General features: G+C 55.3%; 1 protein-coding gene across 2 annotated transcripts in view; it reads left to right on the forward strand.

Moving 5' to 3' along the window:
* PIK3R5 (phosphoinositide-3-kinase regulatory subunit 5) overlaps positions 1–15,196 on the forward strand; it is a 72,764-nt gene extending 57,568 nt beyond the window's left edge. The window contains exons 6-19 of one of the 2 annotated variants that reach the window (XM_058559728.1): positions 3,780–3,849; positions 4,874–5,048; positions 5,656–5,809; positions 6,474–6,557; positions 6,843–7,554; positions 7,685–7,847; positions 8,180–8,305; positions 8,826–8,954; positions 9,152–9,245; positions 9,511–9,587; positions 12,231–12,324; positions 12,401–12,483; positions 13,045–13,157; positions 13,298–15,196. In XM_058559728.1, the coding sequence (XP_058415711.1) occupies positions 3,780–3,849; positions 4,874–5,048; positions 5,656–5,809; positions 6,474–6,557; positions 6,843–7,554; positions 7,685–7,847; positions 8,180–8,305; positions 8,826–8,954; positions 9,152–9,245; positions 9,511–9,587; positions 12,231–12,324; positions 12,401–12,483; positions 13,045–13,157; positions 13,298–13,445 (2,222 nt within the window). In that variant the 3' untranslated portion in view covers positions 13,446–15,196. The remainder of the gene's footprint in view (positions 1–3,779; positions 3,850–4,873; positions 5,049–5,655; positions 5,810–6,473; positions 6,558–6,842; positions 7,555–7,684; positions 7,848–8,179; positions 8,306–8,825; positions 8,955–9,151; positions 9,246–9,510; positions 9,588–12,230; positions 12,325–12,400; positions 12,484–13,044; positions 13,158–13,297) is intronic. The other variant, XM_058559729.1, reaches the window with a different exon arrangement.
* The last annotated feature ends 7,137 nt before the right edge of the window (positions 15,197–22,333 follow it).

The raw sequence follows: 22,333 nt of genomic DNA on the forward strand, positions 1-22,333 counted from the left end.
TGGCTGCTGGAGCTCTGACCATCATGTCCCCATTCCAGTTAAGAGAAAGAAGGAAGTGGGGGAGGGGTTGTAAAAAGGGGTCTTTCAGAAGCCTTACCCAACACCTACATGGGAGGATGAGAGATGTGACTTATCAACTAGATCCATTGCCCAGTGTCCTATTAGTAAAGAAGAAGAGGGATGGGTGTTGGGTCGATGCCTAGAAGTCTCTGCCGTATATGACTTACTATAAGATTGGCCTGGAAGACCCGGACTGGTCCCAGGTGGCAAAAGGGCTGGGGTGGCAGGTTTCACGTCACTCACCTCCAGGCCTGGTGGCTCTGCAAGGCTGGCGGCCTCATCCCACAGGCATTTTCGCGGCATTGCTGCACTTGTACAGAACAGCATGTCTTTTTTCACCATTGGCCTATTTATTCCAAGAACCAAATCCACTCTGCCTGCGTGGAGTTCTGCCCGTGGTTTCCTTCCCCTCAGTATCTTCCTCTCGCCTCCTAACCTGCACAGGCCACATCCCTTCCCACCCTGCAGCTCTCTGCTCCCAGAATCCGCTGTCGGGGTTCTGAGTGTTCCTTGTTACGTCCTCCCCCACCTTTATTTATTCACAATGAAGGTTGTGCTTCCCTTCCTGCCCAGGTCCCCAGTCCTCAATTACCCCAGACTCTCTGGAATCCTGGACCCCAGGGCTGGGGAACAGGAAAGTGCCACTCAAGGGACCCCTAGAAAGGAGGAAAGTATAAGAGAAACCCATCTGCTGGAGTGTTTGTGTCAGGGTATGATGTAGAGCAGACTCTCCAGCTATCACACGGGAGCTGACGTTAATCGTGGATCCTGGAAAGGAACGCAGGGTCGTCTCGTGCTGGATTGTGATACAATTAAGGCTGGGCTTCTTCCCCCACTTCATGTGAGCACTGCTGACTCCAGGGAATCGTGATGCTTGCCTTCGAAGGAGAAGACTGACAGGCAACTGGGTCAAGGTGTTGCTGCCTGCCTCACATGAGCCCACGTACCATGCCACGTCCTCAGCACGATGTGTCCGTAAGAGCATCATCAACTCAGTACCAGCTCTTGCTTGGTGACACAAGCAGTGATTGTCATGCATCCTCTGTCTTTATAGTCAGCTGTCCTATGCAGAATGGCCATTTTGAGTCACAACTTAGAAATGGCCGGAAGCTTAGATGGGTAAACGAGGCCGGGATTGTGAAGGGGCTTGCGTGCCTGGGCAAGGCGTTTGAAATTCACTGTGACTACCCGCTGCCTGCTCCTGCCCACCAGTACCCACCTTTGCCCAGATGAGGTGGCTCTTTCTACTTACTACTTGCTAGGACCCGACACAGGAACAACCTACGCAAGTTTTTTGTTCGGCCCTTGGGCCAGCCTTGGTCTGAGAAAGCCTGTCTCAGAAAGTTGTTCCCATCTGCTGAGGTGCCCAGGGAAGTGGGGGTGGTGATGAGATCCAAGGAGAGAGGTGCCCATCACTCTGAGGCTCCCTATACGGGTTCCCTGTGGAGGGAGGAAGGGAGGGTGGATGAAGACTGGTCCTGAGACTGATACCACACACCCCCCTTAGCAGTGGCGGCCTCCCAGGGTCACCAGGGAATGTAACGAAGACTGAGGCCCGCCTGGCTTACAGACGCAGGGAGACATTTCCAACCTCACTCCATACACCAGCAGGTAGGGAGTTGGCCCGGCTCAAAGGAGTCAGTTTGCACACAAGTTTAGAGGATCAAAGCCCCCTCCACATTGCCCAGTCTTTTCTAATGGGTTCCCAGCCCTGGCTGCAGTCCAGCGGTCCATTATCCCCAAACCCTGTTATAAGCAGGGGGGTCCATTATCAAGTGAAGCCAAGGAGGGTGGATTTGATGGGTGTCTTTGGGGGCGGTAGGGAGTTCCACCTGGTGATCTCTGCTCCACTTGGGAACCCTTGTATCTAGGATATTCAACTCCTGAAACAGCTCCCCCTGGGGGAGGGAGCACTGAGAGACACAGATGTCCTCCTAAAGGTCCCCCAGCAGCAAACCCAGGCAACCACAGGCAAACACAGGGTTATGTGGAGTCAACATAGCTAACATGAAGCAGCCCCCAGCTCCAACTGCACCACAGCCCCAAAATGAGACTATTCAAGGATCGTAAGATCACCAGACAGATAGAGAAATATGATACTAAAGAACGTTCCTTGTCATGGAGACTAATGGGGAAGAGCGAGCTCCAAGGAGAAAGTGGTCAACAGTCCAAACGCTTGAGAAAAAGACAATTCGAGGAGGATGATGGTAAGGTCGAGGCGTTGGGCTTTGTGACTGGGAAGCCACGTCAAGCTTCAGGAGGGCGGTGGGCTTGGGAGCTGAAGGCCGGCTGGCGTTGAGGGGGAAACGTGATGTGGAGGGAGCGTGATCTCACCACTGCCGCCCCCAGGAGTGTGGCCAGCCGTGTGGCCTGGGCCAGTAGAGGCAGAATTGGGAGTGAAGCGATGGGTCAGCGGGGTGTGCATTACCCGCCAAAAACATTCGTAGTAAAAGAAAAGTGCAGAAGGGTCAAGAGAAGACTCTGCTGGTCTGTGTGTCTCATGGTCAGGGAGACTGGGGGATGAGCCTTCGTCTCCACTACAGAGTTTCACTGGGGGGCTAAAGGGGGCCACGAGGGGAGCTTTTCTGTCATGCATGTGAGCGGCCACCAGATGGTGTCCCAAGTCCTGGTAGTAACAGCCACTGTCAGGGACTTGCATATCAAAATAGACCTAACGTTAGCTTCTAAACATGTGACAATTACATGAAAGAAACATCAAACAAAAGGCCCCAAATCAAAGCAATTAGGTTCTAAATTAGAATAGCATAAATTGGGAATTTTCTGCTATTTACTAAACAAAAATCACGGCCCTGTGTTTACAGCGTGTCTAAGCCCAGTCTTGGTTTTGCACTTACACCCAAGGGCCTTGCCTTCCTGCTCCCAGCTCCTCCCCAGTCCCTGGTGGCCCTGTCCCCCACAGGGACCCCTGTGACGATTTCCAAGCTCTAACAAGGAGGCTGCCTGCCCCCCTGAATCCCAGCCCCTGCTTCTGTTACCCGTGTCGGGGAGGAGAGCGAACTGTTGTTCAATCTCACCGTGGTTGACCCAGCACTGAATACATACCGTGAAGGGTCTGTTTTCCAGCTACAGAACTGAGTCAAGTTGCAGGAAAAAAAGAACAACTTGGGCTCATTTCTTGTCCGCACGTTTGAAGTCAGAGGAGGTGGAGAGGTAGAAGCAGCTGGGGAGGATGGCTGGGAGGGGGACTGTGGTGCAGAGGCTCAGCCTTGGAGAGGGAGATCAGGCGAGACAGCCGTCCCCTGAAGGTCCCGAGAGGATGTGGGACGCTGAGGGGAAGGCGGGAGCTGCAGAAACTTGCCACCTGACTGGTGCTGAGGCTGAGCAAATAGGCCGAAGGGTGCCTGGCACACCCACTGCAGGAGGACACTTGGGACCCCGAGAGGGTAACAGTGACAGGAACCAGGAACAACTGGACAGCAGGGGACCCAGCCGCCTCGGGGGCCTTGGTTCTCCTCCCAGGGTGCTCTGCCGACAGTCTCTGAAGAGCGAAGCTTTGCCAGGCGGGTCAAGCCAAGGTGGGGCCTGGGCATCATAGACTGTTAAAGGCCCCGGAGGCCACAGGTCTGATCTACCCTTGCTCTGAGCCTCATCCAGGAGTCTCCAACCTAACTTTCCAGTGCCGAGCTCGCCGCAAGGCGCAGAGCCGTGACTGCTGAAGGAGCAGGTAAACCCATGAACCCTTTTTTTTTTGGCCACAGGAATCTCCTACCAGCGACTGGTGAGGGCCGAGCAGGGCCTGCCCATTAGGAGTCACCGCAGCTCCACCGTGTGAGTGCCCTCCGGGAGGGAGGGACAGGACGGGGCGGGGGGGTGGCTCCCTGCCCCAGTTTCACCATTCCTACCCTGCCCCACCCTACACCAACAGTCACACCCCTGAGCAAACATCTGTGGAGTTCTCTCTACGTAAAAACAAACACAAAAGTCCTTGGTCGATTTTGAGAGAGACAGAAAGGGCATAAAAATATTTAGTAAATGTTAGTTTAGTAAGTAAATAAGACAGCTGCAAGGGGCCGGGGCAGGTGGATAGTGAGTAATCACCCACACCTTTCGGGCACTTACTGGGCTCTGGGTACTTACTGAGCTCCAGGCACTGTTGTAAGCATTGCTACATCGTTCAATCCTTATGTCAACCCTAGGAGAAAGGATTTTTTAGATCAGGGAACTGAGGTACGGAGAGGTTAGTAGAAAGAGCTTAGAGCGGGAGATGGTGTCACTTTTGTTATCTATAAGTTGAGAACAAGTGTGCAGAGAAAGCGTGTGGGTGGTGAGGGCATGGGCTTGGCTGGTCTGGTCCTGCACACAGTGGAGCTCGGTGCATGTCCATGGAAGGAATGGTCCAGCACTCAGTGATGGAGAGGGGTTTGTTAAGCCATGACCCTTGGCTTGAGGAGCAGGGCACAGGCTGAAACTTCAGGCCACACTGCATGACACATTGTAGGTGCCCTGCTCCCCGAAAATGACCACCCAGCTTCAAGCCACCTCACCTAAAATACCATCCTCTTTTGAGTAATCTTGCATCCATTCAGATGTCCTATAGGAAAAATGTTTATATAAAAATTAAGGTAAAATTTATTTTTGAAAATTAATTTCAATTTGTAAAAGGTCTTTGAAAACACCAGCTTAAAAATAACCAAAACTAGACCATAAGCTTTCGTCTTGGAACTGGGACCCTTGAGCCCCCAGCTTCTCTCCTGGCCTCGGGCCCTGCCTGGGCTGTGAGGAGGCTCGGGCCTCTGTGGGGCAGGAGGGGTGTGGCTGCCCAGTGCCCAGAGCCTGTCCTCTGTGCCCCCAGCACCGTGCTGTTGCTGAACCCAGTGGAGGTGCAGGCCGAGTTCCTCGCGGTGGCCAACAAGCTGAGCACGCCCGGGCACTCGCCCCACAGCGCCTACATCACCCTGCTCCTGCACGCCTTCCAGGCCACCTTTGGGGCCCACTGTGACCTCCCGGGTCTGCACTGTAGGCTGCAGGTATGTGCCTGGGGCCCTGGGGCTTAGCACTGCCACCTTCTGGGGGTGCTTCTCTGGAGAGGCAGGGTCCCCTCTCTGCTCCATCTCAGCGCTGCAGTCTCGGGGGTACACTGGCCTCCTTCACCCTGAGTGACGTGGCTGGCCTCACTGAGAGGGTTTCTGTTATGCTGGGTCCCGACCGAGGTGGATGGCACCCTGGGCAGTGGGGCTGGGCACGGAGCCTCAGAGGACTGCATGGGCTGTCCTGCATGGGCTGAGTGATATAGGAACGAGCTTTAGACTGAAGCTGGAAGACCTGGCTTCCAGTCCTAGCTCTGTGGTAGGTCGGCTGGGTGGCCCTGGACAGCCCCTTGCCCTCTCTGGGCTGCAGTAATGACCCCCGAAGTCCCTCCCAACTCTGCAGTGTTCTGGCTCTGGGCTTTTCTCTCAGGACCGCTTCCTGAGAGTGTACGATGGGGGAGCAGACCTGGCTCCTTGGTCAGCCGCTGTGGGTAGAGGTGGGTGATGAGGCCTGGTCACTGCTGCCCTCGGTAAGACCCTGGGAGCTCGAGAAGTCGGCGGCCAGGCAGTGGTACAGGAGCAAGCCTGTCTCCTCCTGGGGTTTCAGTCCAAGACCCTGGCAGAGCTTGAGGACATCTTCACGGGGACTGCAGAGGCCCAGGAGCTGGCCTCTGGCATCAGGGATGCAGCGGAGGCCCGGCAGTGGCTGAGGACCAAACTGCAGGCAGTGGCAGAGAAAGCTGGCTTCCCCGGTGTCTTAGGTGAGGCTCTCAAGAGGGCGGGGCCCCTTTCCCCATGGCCTGTTCCAGTTCCCCGCGTGAGCAGTCCAGGTGGTTCTGCTCCACAGTCATTCAGGGAGGCAGGTTCTTCAACATCTCGTGGCTCCCCCATGCCCGAGGGTGGGGTTCCTGTCTGCAGGGTCAGGGTTGGGTTGCCATCATGTGGCGGCTTGTGAGAGGAGGAAAAGAGAGCTAATTGAGGGCAAGGGGCTTGTTATTATACGGAAGATAATGCAGAAGTTGCTCACATCATGTCTGTACGTATCCCTCTGAGCCCACCTTAGTCACATGGCCACATCTTGCCCCAAGGAGCCTGGGACACACCCCCTCTACAGCTCCATTATAGAAGGGACACAGTGTTCCTCACAGTCACCTGCGGAGATAGTGCCAGTGTTTTCTCATTTGGACCCAGTAAAATGAGGCGCAGACGTTGTGACTTGGCCACATTCTCAGAGCTTACAAGAGGCATGGCGTCTACACGGTGGGCTTTCCTGCAAGCCAGGCATCCCAGCTTCCAACTCAGCCTCAGCCCACCCAGCTGTGTGGCCCTGGCCGGTCCTCTCCCAACTCTGGTCTCTTCTCTAGCATGAGGGCCAATCTCAAGGCCCTTCCCAGCCCTCACCTCCTGCCCGCCCTGTTCTTACAGACACTGCAAAACCTGGCAAGCTCCGCACCATCCCCATCCCTGTTGCCAGGTGCTACACCTACAGCTGGAACCAGGACAGCTTTGGTAAGCAGCGGCTGGAGCCCTCACGGTGCCCACCACCCGAGCTGCCCGGGCTCTCTTCCCAGTCCCGGGTCTGTGTGGCTGCCTCCCACCCCCGACCAGCCCTCCACCTGAGCAGACTCTAAGCAGAGCAGGGGGCAGTGCTCTGAGTCCTGGGCTGGCCTTGCCCCTCCTTCTGCCCTCTTCTCAAGTCCATTCTGTCTGAGCCTGTCACCCCTCCCAAGGGTGTGCAAGAGGGGTCTGAAGGGCCCAGACACCCAGACACTGCCTCCCCTTGCTTTCCTGCAGACATCCTGCAGGAAATCCTGCTCAAGGAACAGGAGCTGCTCCAGCCAGGAATCCTGGGGGATGAGGAGGAGGAGGAAGAGGAGGAGGAGGAGGACTTGGAAACGGACGGGCATTGTGCTGAGAGGGACTCAGTGCTCTCCACGAGCTCGGCAGCCTCCCAAGACTCCACCCTGTCCCTCGCCTTGTCCCAGGCCTCAGGGCCCACCCTCTCCCGCCGGTTGCTGACGTCCTTTGTCTCCGGCCTCTCGGATGGCATGGACAGTGGCTACGTAGAGGACGGCGAGGAGAGCTCCTCTGAGTGGCCCAAGAGGCCTGGCAGCCAGGAGTGCCGGGGCCACCGCAGGCCGGGGCGGAAGTTCACCAGGATCTATAAACTCTTCAAGAGCACCAGCCAGCTGGTGCTACGGAGGGACTCTCGGAGCCTGGAGGGCGGCTCGCTCACAACACCGCCCCTGCGACGGGCAGGGAGCCTCTGCAGCCCCCTGGACAGCCCGGCGCTGCCCCCAACCCGGGCCCAGCGCTCCCGCTCCCTGCCCCAGCCCAAGCTCAGCACCCAGCTGCCCAGCTGGACCCTGGCCCCCGCCTCACGCCCTCAGCGCCGCCGCCCCTTCCTGAGCGGGGACGAGGACCCCAAGGCTTCCACGCTACGTGTCGTGGTCTTCGGCTCCGATCGGATTTCAGGGAAGGTGGCTCGGGCGTATAGCAACCTGCGGTGAGAGCTGTAACGGGGGTATCACTCTGCCCTGGGTAGCAGGCTGGTGGTGCTGGGGGAACCTGGGGCTTGAGGCTTAGGGTCCGAGAGGGACCAAGGAGCTTCCTTCTCACCGTCTTCTTCTTGCCAGACGGCTGGAGAACAACCACCCGCTCCTCACACGGTTCTTCAAGCTTCAGTTCTTCTATGTGCCCGTGAAGCGAAGCCAAGGGACCAGCTCCAGCACCTGCCCAGCCCCTCGGAGCCAGACGCCCCCACTCCCCACAGACTCCCCAAGGCACCCCAGCCCTGCAGTACGTCCCCAGCCCTGGACCAAACGGGGTGGGAGAGTAAAGTGGTCATGAGCGGGTTCCAGTTACCTGAAGGGGATTGGTTGGAAGTCACCAAAAGCAATCACCTGTGTTTATGGGGCACCTCTTCCAGCTTGGGCCTTACTCCCAGGAGTGGTCCCTGCCCTGCTCTTGGGGATGGCATTTTGCTGTATGACATAGACTGAAAGTTGTCAGATTTCTCCAGGGGCAGAAAGACGAGTCTCAGACTGGGGCTGCAGGTGCCATCGACGGCCCTGGAGCTATGATGGCAGGCCTCCTGGGTGGCTGGGAATGACTCTCGCCCCTTGCCCCAGGAGCAGGGCACAGCCCCATGGGAGGAGAGCACCAATGACATCTCCCACTACCTCGGCATGCTCGACCCCTGGTATGAGCGCAACGTGCTGGGCCTCATGCACCTGCCCCCTGAAGTCCTGTGCCAGGCAAGTCAGTGGCCCCTGGGGGTGGGAGTGGGGGTGGGCCCCTGGGCTGCATCACCTAGCTTCACTCGAAGGCCCTAGTTTGGGGGATCTGTTTGAGGCCTCCATGGAGCACCAGGGCTCATTTGGAAATGAGCAGGGAGGGTGGGTGAGAAGCAGGACTGAGCCTGAACCCAGGGCACTGAGGGCAAGGGCTGGGGTCACTACCGTGACAAGGAGGGTCCTCAGAAGGGTCCAGGGGATCTTAGGCTTCAGCCCCCTCCCTCAACTCCCAGCCTTGTACAGCTTGGCCAGAGGCCTCCCTGGAGGGCTATGTGCGGGGTGAGGGAGGGGCACGGGGGCTGGGCTGTGGGTCCTCCTCTGACCATTCTGTTTCCTGCTTCCATCTCACCATCCTTCTCCCTGGCGCTGTCTGCCTCTCCGTCTCTATTCTGTGTGTGTGTCTTTGCCTCTGTCTCTATTCCCTTTCTCACTCTCTGTCCACCTGTCCCTCTGGCTGGGCCTCCACCGCCCACCGCCACAGCAGTCTCTGAAGGCTGACTCCCGGCCCCTGGAGGGCTCCCCTGCCCAGCTGCCTATCCTGGCGGACATGCTGCTCTACTACTGCCGCTTCGCCGCCCGGCCGGTGCTGCTGCAGGTCTATCAGACAGAGGTAAGGCCGCCCGCGCCCCCCGCCTCTGCTCCCACACTCACCGGCAGGCCTCGGTTAGCAGCGCCAGGTCCCAGCCTGCGCCCTGCTGCGCCTGCAGGGCCCACGCCACCCCTGGCAGCCGGCAGCCCTGTGCTGGAGGAGCCTGGCGGGCCCCTCCGGGAGGTCCACACTGATGCCCACGCTCCTGCCCTCTCTAGCTGACCTTCATCACCGGGGAGAAGACGACGGAGATCTTCATCCACTCCCTGGAGCTGGGCCACTCTGCTGCCACTCGCGCCATCAAGGCTTCAGGTGGGTGCTGCCTCAGCCCCGGTGGAAATGGGTGGGAGGCGGCGCTGGGGGGGGCGCGCCGGAAGGAGGGGCCCAAGGGAGGAGGGGCTAGAGGGGCCAGGAGGTGGAGCCCCTGGAGGTGGGGCTAGAGAGAGGCGGGGCCTTGGGAGGTGGGACCCTGGGGAGGAGGGGTCATCAGGGAGGTGGGGCAGGGAGGCGGAGCCCCAGGGTCTGTGCGGGGCACCGGAAGTGAGAAGGAACAAGGGTCTGCCTGTGTGTGGTACAGGTCCTGGCAGCAAGCGGCTGGGCATCGATGGTGACCGGGAGGCCATCCCTCTAACACTACAGATTATTTACAGCAAGGTAAGGCTGATGCTGGGGCCCGTTCGCCTCCGGGATCTGCTCCTGATCCTTCCCAGTCAGAGCCAGACGCATGTGTTTCGCGCCTCTAAGCTGGAAGGCCGCAGCGGGCTCCCCAGGCCCTCCTGGAGGCTGAGAGAAGGGCGAAGGGGAGGGAGTGGACATCTCTCTGCCCCTCTGCCTCCAAAGCCCCCTCCACTGTGTTCTCCCCGGACCTGAATGTGCTCGTGTGCTCAGCAGCTCCCATGAAGTGTTAGGGCCTGGCTACAGGGCTGTGGGGGAGAGTGGGGCAAGGGAGTGAGGGAGGGACCAGGGTCTGTGGGGCTGGTGTGCCTGGCTGGGTGCGTGGGAGATGAGTTGGTGTGGGGAGAGTTGTGGGGCAGAGGCGGGAGGGGGTGCCCATGAGCACAACAGAGGGCATGAGTTTCTGAGCATGTCACACCCTCCAGGTACAGGCCACAGAAGCTTGACCCCCCAGAGAGGGAGCCCTCTTGCCTTCTGTCCTGCCTCCTTTCCTGGTTTCCTTCCTTCAGCCATTCAAAAGACATTTATCTGGGGCCGGGCTGGTGGCGCAGCGGTTAAGTGCGCGCGCTCTGCTTCCGCGGCCCGGGCTTGGCAGGTTCGGATCCCGGGGGCGCACCGACACACCGCTTGTCAGGCCATGCTGTGGTGGCTTCCCGTATAGGGTGGAGGAAGATGGGCACGGATGTTAGCCCAGGGCTGATCTTCCTCACACACAAAGAAAAAAAGATTTATTTAGCACCTGCTCATGTCAGGCTTTGTGCTGGGCAAGGGGAAGTGGCAGTCAGCAGGGAGGGCTAGGCCCCCCCTTAACTATCCTAGAGGAGGGAGACAGACAAGAAACCAGGAAACAAAAAATGGCTGAGATAATGTCAAAGAGTGGTGAGTGATGACAAGGCAGTAAAGGGCTGATGGGATAGTGACGACGGGGCTACTTTATGTTTGGTGGCCAAGGAGGTGGGCAGGAGGGACTGACACTCACTGAGTCCTGTGTGCCAGGTGTTTGTGGAACACCTGCTGTGTCCCAGACATTGTTCTTGGCACAGGAGTATTCGCAAGAGGGAACAAAGTGCTTCCAGTCTGGAGGGGATGATAGACATGGATGAGATGATCACACAATGTGTATAATTACAACTGTGACAAACAGATGAAGAAGAGGTAAATGGAACTGTGAGAACCGCTAAGGGGATTATTCAACCCAGTCAGGAAAGTTAGACAAGGCTTTCTTGAGAAGAGACATTGAGTCAATTTTGGAAAGAAAACCGGGAGTTAGTTAATTAAGCTAAGAAGAGAGGTATGTGCTCTCCAGGAAGTGGGAACAGCATGTGCAAAGGCCCTGTGGTGAGAGCGAACTTGAACATCAAAGGGCACTGAAGGAAGGCCAGAGGGACTGGAGCAAAGAGAGTGAATGGGAATGTGATGATAAAGTGAGGCTAAAGAACTTGGCAGGGCCAGAATACCAAGGACCTGGACTGCAATGAGAGGAGTTTTGTCCTTGTCCTAAGAGCATGGGGTATCCTTTGAAGGGGCTTAAGTTTGGGGTGAGGCTGGGAATGAGTGCAACACGATCAGATCTGAGGTTTGGCAGCGCCCTCTGGCAGTTCTGTGGAGAACATATTGGAAGGGTTCACAGGGGGTGTGGGAACGCCAGTTAGGAGGCTCTGGTGGTTGTCCAGGAGAGAAATGTGGGCAGTCTGCACTGGGGGGTGCTGGTGCTGGTGCTGGGGATGGAGAAATGAGGGTTACATGTGGATTATGTGAGCAGCAGGGCTCAGTGGTGGATTGGAAGAGGAGAGGCCCAAACTCCTGGATTTTGCAGCTGGTAGTACCATTTTCTCAGAAGAAGCCCAGGTCCAGTGGGGGAAGATCAGGAGTTTGGTTTGGGACGTGTTGAATTTGCAGTGCCCTTGAGAGGTAGAAGGAGAAAGTCAGAATAGGCAGTTGGATGGATGGGCCTGAACTCAGAGGTGAAATGTGAAGATGGGTGCCTAGGTGGTCGTGGAAAATGGGCACGGGGGAGGGTCCCTAATGGAGAAAGACCTGGGAGAAGGTCCTGAGACCTGCGTCATGTTATGGCGGACGGAGGAGGGTGATGGCACAGAGCAGGGAGGCCAGGGAGGCGGTGGAGAAACCGGGAGCATGCCGTCACGGGAGCGCAGGAGGGGAGGGTGGTGAGCAGAATCAGGCTCCTATGAGGCCAAGTAGGCTGAGCACTGAGAAACGCTCTTGGGTTTGCCAACATGGAGACATTCAGACAAGGATCCAAAGAAGGAGCTCCAGCCTGGCTCTGCCGGGAGCTCCAGGCCCGTGGGCCGGTCTCTTCCTGGCTCTGGGCTTAGAAGGAGATCATCAAGGCCACCCCTTGAGGTGCTGTCAGCTCTTGTGCTCAAGGACCAAGCCAGTGACCTGATGCTCCTCCCGGGAGTCTCCAAGGTCTCTGCAGGGGTCAAGGGGCTCTTGGAGAAGAAGCCAGCAGACTCGGGAGAATGAGAGGGAGCTTGCTGGGGTGTGCTGACTGCAGGCAGCTCCCTGTCGCTGGCGGGTCTGGAGCCTCCTCTTTGAAGAGAAGGCGGCAGGCGCCGGGGGCCTGCGGGCTGAGAAGCTCTGGCTTTGCTGCATTTCCAGGGGGCCATCAGTGGACGAAGTCGCTGGAGCAACATGGAGAAGGTCTGCACCTCCGTCAACCTCCACAAGGCCTGCCGGAAGCAGGAGGAGCTAGGTGAGCGGCGGGCAGGGCGCAGGGGTGGTGGCGGGGCGGGGTTCTGAGCCTGGCCTGAGCCGCCCCTGCCCTTCAGACTCCAGCATGGAGGCCCTGACGCTAAACCTGACAGAAGTGGTGAAAAGGCAGAACTCCAAATCCAAGAAGGGCTTTAACCAGGTAAGGGCTTCCCTCTCCTCCGGCCGCACCTCGGGAGACTTACTGCGCATGCGTATGCACGTGTGCATGTGTGTTTGTGAGAGAGAGGAGGCGTGTCTGAGGGCCTCGATGGGGCCTGTGGGTGGGAGAGGAGAGGCAAGGGGAGGGGTGTGGTTTGGGGGGGTGCACATGTGTGGAGTGCGGTGGTGTGTCAGGAGGAATGGGTGCCCTTGTGAGAGGATATGTTTGTGTGGAAAGGGTCTGTGGTGGATGCCAGTAGGGGCCTGGGTCCAAGGCAGAGGGAACCCTGGGGCTCTCGTGGTGAGGGCAGTGGGCAGTGCACTTTCTCCTCAGGGAGACTTGCTTCTTCCAGACAGGAAAGGGCAGAGGCTGGAGGAGGCAGGGCCTGGTGGAGCCCTGGGGACCCTCCCCTGAGCTGGCCGTTAGCCCTGGAGAGCTGCCAGCCAAACTCCCATCCCCCCTCCCCTGAGACCTGGTCAGGCGGGTCCAAGGGAAGGAACTGCCAAGGGCTGGCAGCTCTGTGGCCGGGGCTCTGGGGACTGACCTGGGCCTTCCTTCCAGATTAGCACATCGCAGATCAAAGTGGACAAGGTGCAGATTATTGGCTCCAACAGCTGCCCCTTTGCCGTCTGTCTGGACCAGGATGAGAGGAAGATCCTGCAGAGTGTGGTCAGGTAGGAAAGGGGCCCCCAGCTCCGCTTCAGCAAAATGGGGTCCCAGGGGAGGGGTCAGTTTCCACACCCACACCCACCCGGAGGCCTGGAAGGAGCTGGAGGGATGGGAGGCCTGCCCTTACTCCTGCCCTGCCCCACAGGTGTGAGGTCTCACCCTGCTACAAGCCGGAGAAAAGCAGCCTCTGCTCCCCAACCCAGAGGCCCCCCTACCCGCCGGCCCAGGCCGCGCCCGACATCTGCTCCCTCCTCTGCCTGCCCATCATGACCTTCAGCGGAGCCCTGCCCTAGCGCAGCCCGGCACCAGCCTGGACAGGAAGCCCCGGGGCAGCCTCCTTTGAGCCCCCCTTCTCAGAGAGGACAGTCGCTGTGAGGGCCTTGCTCCCCATGGAGAACTGAGTGGCCCTCTGCTGGGTTAGGGTCCTGCTCTGGGCCCTGCGATGGGCAAGGGGCAGGGGGGTGATGGTTTCTGGGGCCTCAGGGCTCTGGGAAATAAACAGGCATTAGGGGGAGAGGGGCCTGGCTACACAGCCCCTCAGATTCCTCACGGTAGAAAGGAGAGGGTTGGGGGGCTCACCTCTGAAGGCCCTGGCTACTAGTGTGCTCTAGGATCTTTTCTAGAAGAAAGGTCTGAGGCTCTGGTGCTCTAGGGTGTGGTTTAGGCCTCCTCCCAACCCTTGGCCGGGCCCACCCCTTACTTGGTCAAAGACTTGTGTCTGGAGTTCAGTCCCCCTACTCTGGGGTTCAGGTGGTGGAAACGTGGATGAGACTCTTTTTTCCTGACCTCAGTACCATCCTCCCCACCTCTCTCTCTCTCTCTCTCACATACACACACGCACAGACACTCTTTCTCTCCCTCAAGTCCCCTGGGTCTTTTTGAAAACAGCACTAACACTTTACCTGTCTACTGTCAGGACCCGGAACAGATTCTCTCTGGAGCCCACTTCTGGCTCGAGACTGTGGGAGACAGGACAGGCTTGGATTCACTAGCGCCTTGGTTACCTTCCAGCCCAAAGACCAGAAGGAAGTTAATTAGCTCCTTCAAGCCTCCCTTTCCTGAGCACTAAGATGAGGGGAAATAACGCCTTCTCAAAGGGTGGGAGGGAAATTGTCTGCTAAGCTCCTGGTCCAGTGGCTAGCTCAGGGCAGGCGCTCAGTAAAGATTCGCGGCCTTTCCCACTAAACGCTGACTCCCCCGCCTGGTCCTGGGGTGCTCTCACAGCCTCTGGGATGCTCTTCATTCACTCCTCTCCAGTTCCCTGATGAGGCAGGACCAAGACAGAGGGGGTAAGGAGTGATCGGTTTTACCCTCCAGAGGAGGAATTGCCTTTGTCAGAGTAAGAGGAGGGTTGCCCACGTGCCCCCAGCCTTCATCTCCTTCTCTCCCAGGTTGACCCCTGTGCCCCTACTCCCACCTCACTCCTTGGGCTGATGCACATTATGTGTGGAATCTTCCAGCCCCAAAGTCCACTGGCACCATTCTGGCGCCTAGGCAAGACCCCAGAGGAGCAGCAGATGGAGTGCCTGGCCTCGCGGAGCTTAGTAACTGATTGGGGTAAATGGATGATAGCGTGAGAGCCCAAAACATAAAACTGCCAGGCTGGAGTGGTTTGAGGAGTCGGAAGCACGCGTGGGCTGGGGTGCTAGAGTGGAGGGTGGGGCGAGGGCCCGGGATTTGGACTGGGAGAGCTGGGGAAAGTAACATGGACGCAGACAATTGTATCCTGCATAGAGTCCCTCCTTCCCTTCCTTCTCCTGCTCCATCCTGCCTCAAGGGTTCTGGGCTTACAGGAGCCCATGAAACCCCAGCCCCCAGTACTCATGACTTGAAAGAAGTGCACAGAGTCAGCTCCTTCCCTGTATCACCATTCCTCCCCTGTCCTAGCCGTCTCTACCTGCTCCAGGCTCCAGAAGGGTGGTCGGCCATAAACCTTCAATGCTTTTTGTTGTGTGAGCAGGTTGTCCTACACGATCAAAAGACGTCCAAGAATAAGCAAATGGAATTTAATATTATTGTCAAATAAAACTTGATTTGTCCTGTGTTTAATGACCTACGGTAATTTTGCTGCATGACAATTCAGTGCTAGTTGGATGGTTCACTTAAATCATTTCACATATAGCAGAAATAGGATTCTTGGGGGATAGTTTTGTTTATCTTTTTGTAATTTGCCTCTCTGTAGAAAATATATCTGTGCTGAAATGTTCCCTGGGACTTGCATTTAAGCCTCATCGTGCTGCTGAGAGGAAGGGAAGTGAGCTCATGCTGGCCCTCTGGATCTGGGGCTGTTTTTAAACTTGGCTCATAGGGAGGGAGAGAGGAGGAGGTGAAGGGATGGTGCAGGACCCCTGTGCCCTGGGAGAAGTAGGTAAGCACCAGGCTCCCAGCACAACTGCTGGGGATGGAGGAAGAAGGACCCATGAGATGCTCTAGCTCTGCACCAGCTAGCTCCTGCAAACAGTAAAGCACACCTCACACTCAATGGGCCAAAACTATGACCTTTGATTCTTGTTCCTGCATCTAGAGATCATCTAGGGATCCCTTTGGGCTCAGAGTGTCTTGGCTCCAAGCTGCAGGTTGGGTTCAGGTGTGCTGTGGGTCTCTCGGGCACCTTAGGCCAGCGTGTTAGCACAGGAAGGGTAAGCAAAGACATGCGATGCCTCCTAGGGCCTGGGCCAGGAACTGGCACAGTATCTCTTTGGCCAACATTTGATTGGCCAAAATCGATGAAGCACATCAACCCGTAGATTCAATAAACTTGGCAGATCTCACACAGGATAAAAACAAAATCACATGAGAAGAGCACTTCACCTCTGATATTCTTTCCACAACCCCATAACCCCGGTCTAATGAGGAAAATATCAGACAAACCCAGATGGTGATCTGACCAGTACCCCTCTAGATGGTCAGTGTCTTGAAAACAAGGAGAGGCTGAGAAACCCACAGACCACTGAAAACCGAAGGCTGTCTGGTGCCCTGGATTGGATCCTGAGACAGGAAGAGGATAATATGGAAAAACTGGTGAAATCTCAATAAAGTCTGGAGTTTCGTTCTAAAACACACACACACGTGCACACACACCTCATTGTCTCATTGTCAAACTCCTGAGAAAAAAAGGTAATGAGAAAATCTTCCGGACAGCCAGAGGCAAAAAATAACGCTGTATCTTCAAAGGATCATCAATTAAACTGAGATCTCCCTTCTCCATTTGCCAATCTGGCAGCAGAAATGGATATTCTGAGTAGGCTAATATATATTAAAGAAATTGAAACCATTATTTTCTTAATTAGACTGGCAACCAAGCATCTTTTACTGTCTCCATAGTTAGGCATTTTGCAGAATGTCATATAGTTGAAACCATGCACTATGGACCCTTTTCAGATTGGCTTCTTTCACTAAACAATATGCATTTAAGGTTCTGCCACGTCTTTTCGTGGTTTCATAGCTCATTTCTTTTTGTTGCTGGATAATGCTCCATTATATTGATGTGCCCCAGTTTGTTTATCCACTCACCTAGTGAAGGACATCTCAGTTGATGCCAATTTTGGCAATTATGAATAAAGCTGCTATAAATATTCCTGTGCTGGTTTTTGTGTGGACCAAGATTTTCAACTCATTTGGATAAATACCAAGGAGGACAGTTGCTTGATCATATGGTACAAGTATGTTTAGTTTTTTGTTTTTTTTGTTTTTTTTGTGAGGAAGATCAGCCCTGTGCTAACATCTGCCAATCTTCCTCTTTTTTTGCTGAGGAAGACTGGCCCTGGGCTAACATCCGTGCCCATCTTCCTCCACTTTATATGGGACGCCGCCACAGCATGGCTTGCCAAGCCGTGCGTCGGTGCACGCCCGGGATCCGACCTGGCGAACCCCGGGCCGCCGCAATGGAATGCGCACACTTAACCGCTTGTGCCACCGGGCAGCCCCTAGTTTTTTGTTTGTTTGTTTTTTGTTTTTTTTAATGCCAAACTGTCTTCCAAAGTGGTTGGGCCCTTTTCGTTCTCAGCAGCAATGAATGAGCGTTCCAATGGCTCCACATCCTCATTGGCGTTTGATGTTGTCAGTGTTCTGGCTTTTACCCATTCTAATGGTGGGGGTATCCCATTGTTTTAATTTGCAATTCCCTAATGAATATGATGTGGAGCATCTTTTCAGTGTTTATTTGCCATCTGTATATCTTCTTTGGTGAGGTGTCTGTTTAGATCTTTTGCCTATTTTTGTGTGTGTGTGTGAGGAAGATCGGCCCTGAGCTAACATCTGCCAATCCTCCTCTTTTTTGCTGAGGAAGATTGGCCCTGGGCTAACATCTATGCCCATCTCCCTCCACTTTATATGGGACGCCGCCACAGCATAGCTTGACAAGTGGTTCGTCAGTGCCTGCCCGGGATCCAAACAGGCGAACCCCGGGCCGCTGCAGCAGAGCGCATGCACTTAACCGCTTGCACCACCGGGCCGGCCCCTCTTTTGCCTATTTTTTAATTGGGTTGTTTTCTTATTGTTGAGTTTTAAGATTTCATTGTATATATTGGATACCAGTCCTTTATCCGAAGCGTGTTTTGCAAATATTTTCTTCCAGTCTGTGGCCTGTCTTTTCATTCTGTTAGCAGTGCCTTTTGCAGAGCAGATGGTCTTAATTTTAATGAAGTCAGATTTATCGATTTGTTCTCCTCTGCCGGCTTGGAGCTTCCTCTGAGGTCCAGAACGTAGTGGTTTGTCACCATCCTCGGACCTCTCCCTGAGGTCCCTGACATCCAAGTCATGCCTCCTCTGGAGAATAGCTCTCCCACAACCCCTGGGGCAGGGAACACCTATAGCCCCCCAGTCTGCTCAAAGCAGAGGCAGCAGAGAGATTTCCAGCCCCTGCAGCGTCACACACACACAGGATGTGTGCGCACCCGGCCTGTTGGGTGCCTGCCAGGGCCTTCAGACTCCCCCTCCCCCACTGTCACACCAGCACACTCTCCAGCACTGGGATGTTAGCCGCTGCCCTGGGAAGAGGGCGTCTCGGTTTTCTTGGGAGAGAAGCTGCTCCCTCCTTTCCCAAGTCTCTGAATCCCTCTATTTCCTCCCCCAAACCTACCAGTAAAATCAGGGTAAAGGAAGCCAGCTCTCCTGGGAAAGAGGGATGGGTGCCCTCCGCATCTCTCTGGGGGCAAAGACAGGCAGGTGGCAGGCTGTCCCCACCCGTACCACCTTATTTCTCTCTTCCATGTGGCAGGCACACCTATGTCCAGGCTCAAACCACAGCCCCAAGTGTCTTCGTCTGCTCAGGCTGAGTGTCTTAAACAACAGACATTTATTTCTCACAGTTCTGGAGACTGGGAAGTCCAAGATCAATGTGCTGGCAGGTTCAGTATCTGGTGAGAGCGCTCTTCCTGCTTTACAGACGGCCACCTTCTCCCTGTGTGCTCATGTGGTGGAGAGAGGAAGCTCTGGTGTCTCCTCCTCCTCTTCTTATAAGGACACTAATCCCATCATGGAGGCCCCACCCTCATGACGTCATCTAAACCTAATTGCCTCCCAAAGGCCCACCTCCTAATACCGTCACACTGAAGGTTCCACATATGAATTTTGGGTGGGCACAAACATTCAGTTTGTAACACCCGGCAATTCTGAGTGTGTGGTCCCTGGAAACGCCGCTGTGGCCACAGCAGCCACCTGCCTGTGTCCCTGTCTGCACGTGATGAGTGAGAAGAAACAGTGCCTGTTCAGAGAGTCAGAAATTCAGAGCTGGAAGGCTGAGCCTTGTAGCCATTGCAGCCTGACCGGGGCATCTCCCCGGAAGTCAGGCTGGCGCAAACTGAGACATCGGCAGACGCTTGACAGCACTTACCGTACACGTGCCAAGCACAGTCTCTGCACTTCACGTGCCTGTGTTATCATGCGTGTCCTCCCAACAGCACCTCGAGGTAGGTACTATTATGCCCCATCTAACAGATGGGGAAACTGAGAGAAGTTAAGGGATTTGCCCAAGGTCACAGAGACAGTGAAAAGGGGAAGCCAGGATTCAAGCCGCGACAGCCAGGCCCCAGAGTCCCTGCTCTTAACCAGCAAGCTATGCTGCTCCCTCAACCCCCGCGTGTGAGTGGTAGGGAAACTGAGGCCCAGAAGAGTAAAGTTCACACAGATATCCGAGAGGGATGCTTCATTATAATGGAATTCTGGAGGAGCTCTGACGGCTTCAAAACAGAAGCCACGCTCTTCAGGCACCCTCAGATGGGGGTGGAGAAGTGGCGGGGAGGGGAGGGCGTTGGAGGAGGAGAGGGAAGCTGGGGGCCCAGGGGGCTGGCAGGGCTCCAGTCAAGTCTGTGCCGTCTGCTGCTGAGGCAGAGGCAGTCAGGAAGGAAGCCCTCAGGGGAATGTCGTTCCAGGCCCAAGAGCTGACCCAAGGGGTCCCCTGAGAACTCTGGAGAGAGGGAGTTCAGAGTGGAGGGAGGGGAGCCGAGTGGCCCCACTCCACCCCCCAACCCCAACCCCCACCCTGCACACCCAAGGGAAGGGGCCTCTCATCACCGGGACCAGAGGCCCTCTCTGAGCAAAACTGTAGCCCCAAGTCTCAGAGACCAGAAGCGGAATTGTCTAGAGACTGAGAAAGCTGGCGAGGGCTTTGCAAATACACTCTCCAGTCCCTCAGGTTACGGTCGAGGAAACAGACCCAGGGAGGAGGAGGGGCCTGTGCAGCTGGAGGCACGCTGGAGCGAGAGCCCAGCCGGGTTGCTGGTCTCCCTTTTTGGGGTGTGCCTCCTGTGTGTGTGTGTATTTGTGTGTGTGTGTGTGTACATGCACATGTGCATGGGGGGAGGCAATTTGCATAGATAATAAAGAGTTGGGGTCTTTAAGTTTTCCCACTGATCCCAGTCGACCTCCAGCCTCTTGACCTGCCGGCCAGTCCCTCTTCCTGGTGAGAATTCATTTTCGAGAAGGAAACAGTGACTGTGGGAGATATTTTATACAGACAAGAGGCTCCAGCGCCTCCTCGGCATTCTGGGAAACTTGCAGACCAGCCCCCCAGCTCAGCTCCTCCAGCCCCGGGTGGAACCTGCTGTGTTAGGAAGGTAAAGACATGGGGCTGGGGGCAGGGAAGAAGGGTCCACGTGGCCTCCCTCTCCAGGCTGACCTGAAAAGGGGGGACATAGGGGGAGACGAGGCCCCACCCTCCACAGCAACCCCAAGTTCTCTCTGCCCCGCAGCCCAGGTCTGAGGGTACCGAGGAGTTCAGGAGGGAGACAGCAGCACCTGCGACGAGAAGCCTGGGTAGGGAAGCTTTCTCCATCACTTGAAGGGCGGCTTGTGGAAGAGGCAGTGGGCTGCTATTCTCTGTCTCTTTCCCATCTCGACCCATGTAAACGTTTCTAGTCTAGAAAATAATGACATTTAAATTTAACGAAAGAATGTGGTTGATCCTTTTGTACTGATATGTAATGATCACTAAGGAAACAAAGCAAGTCAAAGAACAGTTCATATAAACCACCCCCCCCAAGCTGTGGACAGTGATTGCCGCTGGGGGAGGTAGGGGAAGGAACTGGGGAGGGGGGGCTTTCTGTTTTACTCTATATACTCCTCTAACGTTGGAGTGTTTTCACAATGAAAATGTATTTTTGAATTGTTTGAGTAAATTTTTTAAACACTAAGATTTAAAAAAAGAATAAGAACATTGATGGTGTTTAAAATCAGAACTCCTTCTCCCCCCAAAATAAGAAGAATGGCTGAAAGAGTGAGTGGACAGATATTATTAAGCACAAATCTGCTTCCTTTGGCGATCACCCCATTAGTCCCAACTCTGCGCATGTACGTGCCCCACAGAACGACACTGCCACAGGTGAAGGATGGAAAATTCCCCACCCGTGTACTGTTCCTCCCTTTCCACACCCACAGCAGACAGTACTAGTTGCTAACAAGTTCCCTGGTGATGCTGATGCTGCTGGGCCGGGGACCACACACTGTGAAGCACTGATTTAGAGCATGGCGTGGTCCTGCTGCTGCTGCTTCCCCGGACCGTGGGTGTGAGGGCTGGAGGGAATTCACTGGAAGCAGAGGTCCCTATCAGGTGGGTACCGGCCATGCCACTGCCTTGGTTTTCCTGAAGTGAAGTTGAGAGCCAAGGGGCTCAGCCTGCAGGTCCTCCCTGGGGCGCAGTGGGAAGCCCCCAGACTAGGCGTTCCCTCCTTCAAGTCCCACCACCCCCAGTTACGTGAGCCTTTAATAAACTCTAGTTCACCCATCTCCATAATTGTCCTGACTCATGGGGTGATCTATAAGTGAAGTAAAATGTGTTTCTACAACAGCTATTCTCTGGTTTATTACCTCTCACAGCTTTCTAAGAATTGGTCCGACCAACCAGAGGTTTGGGGGTTGTTGATGAGGGGGAGACAGTGCAGGTGAAGTGCTCCGAAGGCACTGCAAAGAGGACTTTCATATGTTTGTGAAAAAAGTCTGGATGGGAGGAACCAGGAGTTAGTAAGTCAGGGTCTCTTGGGGTGAATAGGGAAAGGTAAAGAAAGAAAAACCCTCCCTACCCCAGCCTAGCAGGCCAATGGTATGGTGGGAAGGAAGGGCATCTGGGTGACAGAAATATCCATGGAGGATTTGTAAATAGTTTGCTAAGAGATGTGTAACGTACACTCCTTTTCCATCCTCTCAATGTTATCTTCAGCAAAATCTACGTTGCTTATTAGGATTTTCTCTGAGTGGACTTCTTAGAAAACTCAGAGATGATGAATTCTGCATCTGCTGCTGAACCATCCCAGAGACAGGTGGATCCCACAGAAAGCAGAGCTGGAATAAAGGCACGGGTGACCCTGGGTTTCCTGTATTCAAAGTAAATATCTCTCTCCTGACTCCAATACTCTGGTCCTGCAGAGTGCTCCAACTTTGTAACAACAAAGTTACAAGAGGGTTTAGTTTGTTTTAATTTGTTTAAAAATTAAAATTTTAATTTAATTAGTTTAAAGCTCTCAGCTGTTTTGTGATAGACAGGAAAATAGATGAGAAATATTTTTCTGAATAGAAGGGACGGGAGGGGCTCTCCTGAGAAGAGGAATGAGGTTGGAACAGAAGCAGTCAATTGTCTGCAGGAAAGATAAATCACTGTGTAGCCCCAAGGTGAGTTACGTGGACAGACTTCCAAAAGCCCAGGCTGAGGTAGAGCAACCTGAAGAGTCATCACGGCTGTGCCCGGAGG

The sequence above is a fragment of the Diceros bicornis genome, chromosome 18 (assembly GCF_020826845.1).
Source record: "Diceros bicornis minor isolate mBicDic1 chromosome 18, mDicBic1.mat.cur, whole genome shotgun sequence".
Taxonomy (NCBI): Eukaryota; Metazoa; Chordata; class Mammalia; order Perissodactyla; family Rhinocerotidae; genus Diceros; species Diceros bicornis.